This window comes from Tigriopus californicus, chromosome 4 (assembly GCF_007210705.1).
Source record: "Tigriopus californicus strain San Diego chromosome 4, Tcal_SD_v2.1, whole genome shotgun sequence".
Taxonomy (NCBI): Eukaryota; Metazoa; Arthropoda; class Copepoda; order Harpacticoida; family Harpacticidae; genus Tigriopus; species Tigriopus californicus.
The window spans coordinates 8,176,537-8,186,493 of record NC_081443.1 but is presented as its reverse complement, the minus strand read 5'-3'; the positions used below and the strand labels follow the sequence as shown (position 1 = coordinate 8,186,493).

Here is a 9,957-nt window from a genome sequence, read left to right as displayed (position 1 = left end):
GAACTGGTCACGAAGAAGTGGAACGTGTCTCGGCGAGATTCCGAATCGTCATGGATGTACACAACGCGTTCATCTTGGATCTCCTCAGATGTGAAGAACGACGTGTTTCGTCGCATCACTTCTACTTTATTGGCAGCCAAAATGTCGATTTGCCCGTGCTGCGGCGGTTTAGTCACATTGTATACAAAATGGTGGATATCCGACACTTTTATGTTCAAGTACTTGGGAGTAATGGCCTTCTTGCCTCCTTCATCCACTTCCAGACGTTCCAATGTGATTTCCACATCTGCATCTCCTGGAACGTAATGCAAGTGGAACATCTGAATGGCCGATTTCTGTTCCACGGTCTGCACCACAAAAGAGAAATTATCATCCAGGGCCTTTTGGGCCACATGTCGAAATAGGCGGTACTTGAGGAAACCCGCTAACAAGTCCACTTGGGAGAATGACGAATCCGCCCGCAATTCTCGCTCTTGTTGGGTGAGACCATCGGTTCCCGCTTGGGTCAGCAATAAGGCACCATGTTTGGGAGCCGACTGTATAGTATAATACACCTCGGAGTCCTCGGACCGTTGCGGGAAGGTCTGGTACATGAGGTGCGAGTCGGTGATCACAGTTTCCCTCACATTAATTAGCTTGAGTGGGAGATTCCTCAACGCCTGAACTTGGAGAGTGATAAAGTTGATGTGGAAGATATGTTGGTCCAATTTGGCATCCTGATCATTCGTTGGTCCATGAATGATCGCGTCACTGCCATCTTTGGAACCGCCACCGTTTGACAGGTCCAAAACGACGGCTGTGAAGCGGAAACTATCCTTGGAGGGATTGCCCTTGGTGTGGACATATCTGACCTTCTCCTTCTCAAGTTGGCGGGAGAAGAACCTTTTGGTGCTGACCCAACGTCCGTTGCCTCGAAGGCGCTCAATTCGACCGTAACGAGGGCTCTGAAGCACATCAAACCTGTAAAAAAGTGGCAGATGTCAGACCTTCACGGTATGTACAAAGACGGATGCGTAATCCAATCGACCTCGACCTTGATCCAATCGTTGGATTTCATGTCTATATTTAGACTCTTAGACCCTAGTAGACTGACTGACTCAAGACCCTCTTGAGTGAGCTAAATAAACCACCATCTAATTGCCTTTTGTTAGGCAAAACATCAGACAACTTTTTATAAGTACCACTAGATAAGAGATAATTCCTATGGAAAAGATACCCCAACAAGCTTAAACAGGGATTGAGCTCCTCTGTTCAGGTCGTTTTTGTCAAACGTATTGCATGGTAGATACCCATTTTCTTCTTTGTAAGAAAAGCCACGCCAACAAAAAAGAGCCGCGGAACTAGCGAGCCAAGACGAACTGGTTGCTCAAAGGTCTCCGGAAAAAGGCCAATGGGACACATACGCACGCACCCACAGATACACTACTCCCGAGAAAAAGGAGGACAAAGGCCATCGTGGAATGTCATCAACCTATTGCTCGAGCCAGAGGCTATCGAAGAACGAAAAGATGGAGAGAGAAACAGAGAGAGAATGAAGGAAGGAAGGAAAATGGTTGGCTTGGCACTAGAAGATGTCAATTCAGTTGAGAAGAGACCAAACTGTTTCTTTCTGCTGTTCTTCTTGTTTTTTGCCAACCAAAAAAAGAGACGATATGTCTTCTTCTGAGGAGTAGTTTGAATTCATTTCTTTTCCAATCTTAAGATGAAGGTACTTTTAGACGTCACTCTTCCACATGAGCTGACGAGCTTAGAGTACGTTGTTAGTTGCTCTACTTTGAAATAAATTTCTTCTATTTCACAACATAGTCGTGCTTTTGGGCTCCAGAATGGGCCCAGTCTTTCTAGTATTTGGGAAAGATCTGCTCCGGATATCCTCATGGAACATGACCATGATCCAAAATTGAGTTCCACACATCCAAAATATTGGGGGGACGTCCTTGGAAACGGAAGATTCTTATCAGTTTCCCGCGATAAAAAAACTGCACTGTGGTCCATTGTGAAACCAATGCACATATTCCAAGCCTGTACAATACAGTTCAGGAAACGCTTTTTGGGATGGCTTTGGTCATCCACCAATGAGCTGGAATTGACAGTTTCCAAACGGGAACAATCGCATTTTTCTGAAGGGATGGAAACTTTTTCATTTCCATTTCTGCACCTATCAAGAAAAATCAAAGCCCTACAGATATGGGGAAACGATATCAACTGAACAACAATCTTATCAGATTTCTTTGAGTGAAAAAAAGGAGCGGGTTCCAAAAGGAAACCATGTTAAGTTGTTAGGGTTACGTATTGCTCAATAGAAAAAGTTGGACTTGAATCACATAACTATCTTTCTTGTGGTTGAAAAATATTTTTCTATTTTGTAAGAGCAGGCTCATGTCAGACCTTCAGCTTTAAAACTTTTCAAAAGTTCAAATATCTTTTACAGTATTTTTTCCACAAGGTAATAAATTAGATCTTATTTTGCGGAGGTGCTATATAGGAAGGAACCTTGTTTTGATAGTTGTAACCTATAAGATGGTATTTCCAAGTATCTTCAGTGAAAAACAATCTCTTGAGAGTGCGCTTAATAAGGAGGTTAGAACCAGTCACCCTGTGTCTTTGAAATGATATTTTCAGGCCTAAGATTTCAGTATCACATCTTCAAAACATGAGCACAAAAATTGTGCAGAGTGTGCTGGCCAAACGAAAAATTGGACCGGGATCAAAAGCCACGCCCCAACAATCAGGAGATACTCTTGCATTCGTTCCGGCCGGTTTTTGTGGCCAATCTCACAAGAAAAAGTACATCATCAGTTTTCGAGAACAATTTGGAACTTCGCAGTTCTTGCGGATAAAAAGTTTCAATTTCCTTAACGTCGCTCGGGCGAGACCTTTTTTGGCAAGAGCATCGGTGCCAAATTTGCAAAAATCGCCTAGCCTCACAATTGATCATTGTACCTTCTGGTTCTTTTTGACTAGAGTTTAAGTTTACAAAACGCATCCTTTTCAACTAACTGTCGCTCAATTTGAAGGGTTGACCAATCTTAAAAAAAGTAAAACTTGCACAAAGCACTAGACAACTTCATTGCCTGAAAATCATAAAATCTCCATCCAAGAACAATTCAACTCATCCAACCCTGTTCATCGTCATAAAGAGTTGAAATTTTCCTCAACAACCCGATCCATTACTCTCAAATTCTTTACAATGCATCATCGCCGTCAAACTACCATAAGCATTTCACTTTACTAGTTCATCGCCAACAAGTCCATTATGGAACAACACACTTTCTAAAAACCTTGTCACAACATTTCCCAACGAAGACCGAGGGCTTTCCCCTCTCTCTTTCAGCCTTAAAAGTGTGTCAGACTTACACGATGACTTTCTCATGGCCCGACCACCAAACTTTTAGCGATACAACACATCAAAATGATGTCAATGAAACTTGAAGTACAAGGCAAAAAGTTTTCGAGATCACTCGACAACATGAGAGAACATGCTAATACTGTATACATTGGATCGCATTCATTTGGCACGAATATCTCCAAACTAAGCTAGTTGGACTTGAACTGTCTTTCCGTTTGAGCTGAAGGTTTTTATTAGACAAGAAGAAAGGGTTGAACAAAATGACAAATCACAGAGAGATCGCAAAAAGGTCTGTGGCAAAAAACGCGACGGCGACTTTGCTTCCCCCCAAAAGTTGCTGTCCCCCGAACAACTGAAAGAGCTGGGGTACGAAGCTCACCACCGACATCGTCATCATTATCATCATCATCATTGGCTTGTTGGGCGCGATCCTCCCCCTTTTCATGTTACTGCAAGCCTTTAGGAGACCTGAAGGCTAAGGGAATAACACCGAAGGAAAAATGCAAATTCATTTCTTATATCTCTGAACCGTTATCTAATGCGATGAATGGCCAGAGTAGAATTCAAATAGATGGAAGGTACCAATTGAATTTGAGTTTATCGCGCATTTAAATGAATCGGTTACGTCTCATTTGCTTTTTGAAGGGCCACATAAAGACCTCAATTGAACCTGGGAACAACCTTCCAAAAGTATGCGAATTGAATTTTTGCAGTGCCTCGTTTACCCTTTTATCGGGACTACCATGAAAGGCGAGAAGGCCAAAGGCCAAAAATTCGAAAAAGACATGGGTGAGAGAGGAAGAGGGAGGAAAAAGCACCGTTGACTCTGCGGTTTTGTGTGTGTGTGACTTAAGATGTTGGCAGACTTGGGTTTGATTTAGTTGCACAGAGGGGACAGACAAGCTACCCTCCTCCATGTTTACACAAAAACACTTAATTGCAAAAAGTTAACGCTCCTCCAAGCATTCATCCTGACGAGCCTGCAATAACACTCCTCGAGACGTGAGAATCAAGGACGAAGGCTCAAGGAAGTACCGAATTTGCCACCTTTCACGGATGTAATTGAATTTCTGGTCGACTAAAAGCAATGGATCTATCCAAACGAAATTGATTTCAGACCACACAAGACCTCCCTGTTGTTGTTGGTTTTTTTCGTGGGTAAATAAAATATATGTGTGCGTGTGTGGATTTCACCGAGAAATGCTGCTGTAGCATAACCTTATCTGTGAAAGATCGAGAGCTCGCGTTCCCTTTCTAGACCAAGTCAAGATTTCCATGCAAGACCAATTTCCATTTAGATGAACTGATGAAAAAGCGATGGTGCTCTCACTGGAAAACGAACCCAAAACTCTTTGGATGCTTATAGAACAAAATAATTGCCTCGAAATGTCCAGATGGTCTTCATATAGAAGGTTCAGGCTTCCAAGTGGATTCTGGAAAAACCTGACATAATCTTTCCCTATTTACATATCTCCCACTTTCTTAGTGGCTCGGAATCTCCGAAATTCAACATTAGTCAGACCCATGAGTCAGAAGATCTAAAGTTGGCTTTATCACTTACCGAATGTTTAAACTTTGTTCAGGAGCATTGGTGGTGAATGTCAGATTGTAGGAGGTGATTAAGGCACTGGTTCCAGTGGGTAAACTTAGACCAGTGTTGTTCACGGCAAAGACCTGGAGTTTAAATGTTTGAATGCGAAGGGTCACGACATTGCCCTCGTGTCGGCCATCCGAGACCCGAAGGCCCAGTTGCGAGTCCGAGTTATCGCCCTCATCCACATAATAGATATTTCCTTCGCGCAAATCCTGCAGGGTGAAGTCATCTATTCGCTGACTTGGGTATCGGTCATTTCGGAGGAACCCACCGCTCTCCTTCTCATTTCTATTCACCACACTGAAGACAATCTCTGCGGCCGGACTATCCGTGTCTCTGACCTCAAAAAGATCACCACTCAAGAGTTTCTCCGTGGATTGAGCGAGGCGGAGGGGATCCAAGTAGGCCAATTTCACTTGAGGGATGTCGTTCTTGGGCACGATCACAATTTGGAACAGGAAACGTTGGCGCTTTTGCAAATGCGCCGGCAAACTCCCGGACGAGCTGAATTCCATTTCAAACACGATCTGGTCGGTGATGAATTCCGAGCCATCATTCACATAGTGAACCTGGAAGCAAAATCAGTCAAATCCATCATCAGCATCAACAACACACGAACGGGACCACACACCCTGTACTATGTCACAGGGACACAAAATAAAGAAAGGAGCTCTCTTACAAAACCAAACACTCCAAAAAGGCGGCAAAGAAGCAAGCTCGGGCGGGAGAGAGGGGGAGGGGGTTAATTTATGACTTCAATCTGCGCCTGCATCCTCCGATATCAATCAAAACATGAGAGATGGCCCCTCATGTTCCGCCTTATCTGAGTTGACTGATTCCCTCATGATTCCCGAGATTGAGCGATCCAAGCAGGAGTAACCTTTCCCCGGGTGAAGGCGAGGAATGCATCTTGAAAAGCCTTTGCCTCGTTCCAACAACCATAACCGCCAATCCCGATATGAAATGGCATTACTCGCACACACGCACACGCTATTGGAAAATTGAACAAAGTCAAGTCATGTGCACCTTGGATGTTGCAAGGTACTATACCCAAAACACAAGGCCGTCCACGTCAACAGCCTTCAGTCACATTTGAAGGGGGCAAACGAAGTTGCCATTTCGATTCCGGAAAAGAAAGGCTCGTCCATTAGATGTGGTCGAAGGAAATAATAGGGTTTCTTTCGACAACAACATCAAAAGGAAAAATGGTTGAAAAACAAAGGAAGGAGCCTCAAACCTCCACTTAAATAACAGTTTGGAACAATTCTGGTTCACTCGTATGGTAATCAGTTGGATGGATTGAGGTTGAATTATACATTGTCAAAGTGCTTATTTGGCTCTGGAATGATTGACTACGATGTTGTACTTTAAGAAGAAAAGAAAGCGTACACTGAAGGCGAGGACCAAGTAAACACACGATCCAGCCAGATTGGTACCAATGTCGGATATAAATGAAAAATGAGAAAAAGGTTTCACTCTCTTCTCCTTTCTCTTTCTGAAGAATCCACGGCTTTTTGTAACCGGAATGGACAATGGATAGAAAATCGAGATGAAACTTCTTGTTCGGACCAGATTAAAGAGCATGTTTTGATCGGGAATGAGGCAAGAAAACGTAGAGGCAAGCGTTAAGTAAACAAATAAAAACGAAGTAAAAAGGCGTTTTCATTGGCAATCACTCGCGCAACGTTTGATCTGCACCCATTAACCCAAAATGGAAAGTGCACAGCAAAAGGGAAAGAGAGAACAAGCAGTTACTTGGCTCGTAGCTCTTCAAAAGCAGCGATGAGAACTCACCTTATCGGTGTTGAGATCGAGAAGGGTGAAGATGTTGTCGTCCACCTTGTTCCAAACGGACACGTCCAATTTACCATGAGTTGGGGTTTCCACCATGTGAAAGAGAACACCGGATTCTTTGACTCCGTACTTGGCAAAATCCGTGACCACATGAAGGTGATGAGATGTCAGAAGTGCCCGACCACCTTCCTCAACCTCCAGAGCCTTGAGAGCCACCAACTCGAGGTTCTGGAATAGAAGCCACATTTAATCACAACAACCTCTAACAATACCATTCATCAAAAAAGAACAGGGACAGAGAGGCCTCTGTGTGAAAATAGAAAATGCGTGACAAAAATATGTTTGGAGTGCTCTACGTACTTCCCGGCTCATTTTCGTTTGTTTGTGTTTGCGCTCACCTCTACTCTTGTCTTACTCTTGAGGAATTCAATTAGACCCTAAATGGGTGGCAGTATCCAATGATAGAGGCCACGACCAGGACCATCATGATGTGCTCTTGAAAGGGATCAACTTGACTTAATCCGTGGGATTAGCAGAGAGCGAAGCCATGTCCTTCAGGACCTCGTCGTCCTTTCACAGGTCCCCCTATCATTCTGCTGGTTGAGCAATTGAAAAGTAGAAACACACATGCACACAGTGTCACTGTGCAAATTCTACACGGTCTTTGGTGACCTTGGAATGAGTCGTGATTGATCCAGAAATCAAATCGAACTCTGAACCTCTTCACCACACATAAATTGAGACTCATAGAAGGCGTATGGTTTTGTCCAAGTGGCCATGTTTATTGTTGACCAAAATGCTTTGGAGAATAGCTATTTTTCTAATTAAACGTGTTTTTGTATCAGTGTGGGACAAATGGAGCTTGAAGAAAGTCGCAATAGACAAGACACATTTGTGGCTCTTGTGAATCTGATGTTGAAGGAACTTAATGAGGGGAAATTGACGCCCATTGAAGAGTGTGATTTACTTTTGTGATGAAGAGTTTCCAAGGGATACAAAGCCAAATTTGGGGCATTAAAGTTTACTCTCTGCTTCCTAATAAGAAAAAAATATCTCCGAGCCGTTTTTGCTCAATGTATTGCAATGATTTTCTAGCAGTACCATTAGTTTCATACCTATGAAAAGTGCTTTTCGAAAGGGAAAACTGGATTTTGAGTTCATCAAAATTGCAGTTCACACACGATCTGTCTAGCAAAGCTAATTCAACTCGGATCCAAACTTTTCCCTTGACATCTTCTTTCTCAAAATCTTGTCAGTTTTCGATGCAGCAAAGCGTTCCGGTGGTCAACTTTGTATGTATACTAAATTAAGCCGTCAATCGTAAATAGCGTGCATTCATTGAAGCTAATTGTTTTTTTCTGTTATGTTCTTAGCGTTTTGGTCGAGAGCTTAAATCAAGTGTTTCATGTTCTTCCGCTCTGAAGAGGATCTCATGCAAAGCCACGATGAGTCAGAAGGAAATTACCACGTTTTTTGGACAGAAGTTATTCCCGTGATTAGGGAGATTAGCTCGACAGAGATTAATGATTGTGAGCCATCAGCTAAAGTGCCGAGGAGCAAGTGGGACGGATTTCTAAACTGTAACGGCCATGAATCCCTCTTATCAAAGGGAACACTCACATTGAAAAGGAACCCATCCCCTTCTTTCTCTCTTTCAAACAGACTTCATTTCGAGTTTACCTTTGGCTCGGGTGAAGTTCTCGATCCGGAGTTGCATTTCCCATCCTGACATGAGCATTCGTAGTCTTGTGTTCCCTTTTGGGAACATGATCCAATTCCGAGACACAACTTCCGATCCTGAAGACAAGGGAACTCCCACACACAATCGGCCTGAATGCCAGAGGTCTCGAGGACATCGTTCAATCCAATTCGTCGTCCATCTAACTGGAGATCTTGCAAGCATCCTTGGAGATGTCGCTTACTCGCGATGACGCCTTGTTCCACGGCTCTTGACCTCTTTGAGCTTTCGATCCCTCCGAAGTAGAGGAGTCCGCTGAGGTCGATGTGTTTATTCTCACCCTTTGAGGGCCTCAGGGTGCGTGTTTCGCCATCCACGGTGACCTCAATTTAGGATGGATTGAATTGGGCCTTGATGGCGTGCCAAGTTCCGTCGCTAATCGAGATGTCACTTTTGAGTTGAATAACCCCATTCCCCTAGAAAATAATAGGAGGCAAGCTGAAGTGTGATGAGGAAGAGCCTGATTAATGAAGCTGTGTCTCACACCACCAGGAAGCCAAAAAATCTAGTCTAAGATAATTGTTGGGAATTCTCACCCATCCCGTTACCACCTGTTTTTCTGGCAATTATTCAATTGTCAGGAACAAGCCTAGACAGACTCAAGATGCGTCGCGATTGGATGAGGTCTGTTGATAAAGTCGGTCGGACAGAAACACCCACCCATTTAACTTCACGGTGCTCATCATTCTCACCTGATCCAAAAGCAGTCTGGGCAGCCCATTCCAAATCTCTAGGGCGACGAAATCTTTGTTTGCGGATGGCCCAGTGTTATAGAATAACACGGCGTTGGTCGAGTGGGTCTTGACCTGGAACACAGAATGTCGGGAAAATGGATGAAATCGTGATGCAAATCAGCCTAGTCATCCTTTCTCGTTTACTCTTTTTCCCCTTCCCTTTTGCCCGATGATGAAGTGGATTTTGGGACAAGTTATTTAAACCAAGCGAGAGGGCTGTTGGACTCTTCTTTGGCTCAGTGAAAACACACTCAAAACTATTCCATGACTGTGAAGCTAATCTGTCAAATTGTCAGTTCGGCCAACCTCCCATTCATCCATCCATCTAACCACTAAACCAATGAGCCAGCCTCTTTCAAAAGGGATCGTGACAGTACGGAGGGACACTTTGCAAATCATGGAACATTCGACTCCATTCCATCCCATAACAACTTCTGACAAGATGCTATTACAAAGGCACGCCACACTTTGAATTTCGCCTTGCCCAAGGAACCGAATCTGTTTGTGTTCCTCCCGGACCGTTCCTGGTGGGTTGGAAATGTAAATGTGGCAGAAAAGGGCTATAAACCGAGATGTAATAGGAAATACATGCATGCCTCCTCATGCCTCCTTCTGAATAATGTCCTTCAACTTCGTGTGTCTTTTCAGGTTTCTTATCATCTTGGTAAGGAAAGGTACGAGGATATTGCACGAGTGTTTAAGGATCCTCCGAATTATACGGATATGGAACTTGGGGATTCGAGCTGAT

At 43.7% G+C, this 9,957-nt stretch overlaps 1 protein-coding gene across 1 annotated transcript in view; it reads right to left on the bottom strand.

Moving 5' to 3' along the window:
• Positions 1–9,957, bottom strand: part of LOC131879589 (chondroitin sulfate proteoglycan 4-like) — a 59,194-nt gene that overhangs the window by 13,047 nt on the left and 36,190 nt on the right. Inside the window, 6 exon segments of the mRNA XM_059225948.1 lie at positions 1–960; positions 4,911–5,525; positions 6,620–6,635; positions 6,722–6,965; positions 8,418–8,891; positions 9,168–9,281. Coding sequence (XP_059081931.1) covers positions 1–960; positions 4,911–5,525; positions 6,620–6,635; positions 6,722–6,965; positions 8,418–8,891; positions 9,168–9,281 — 2,423 coding nt within the window.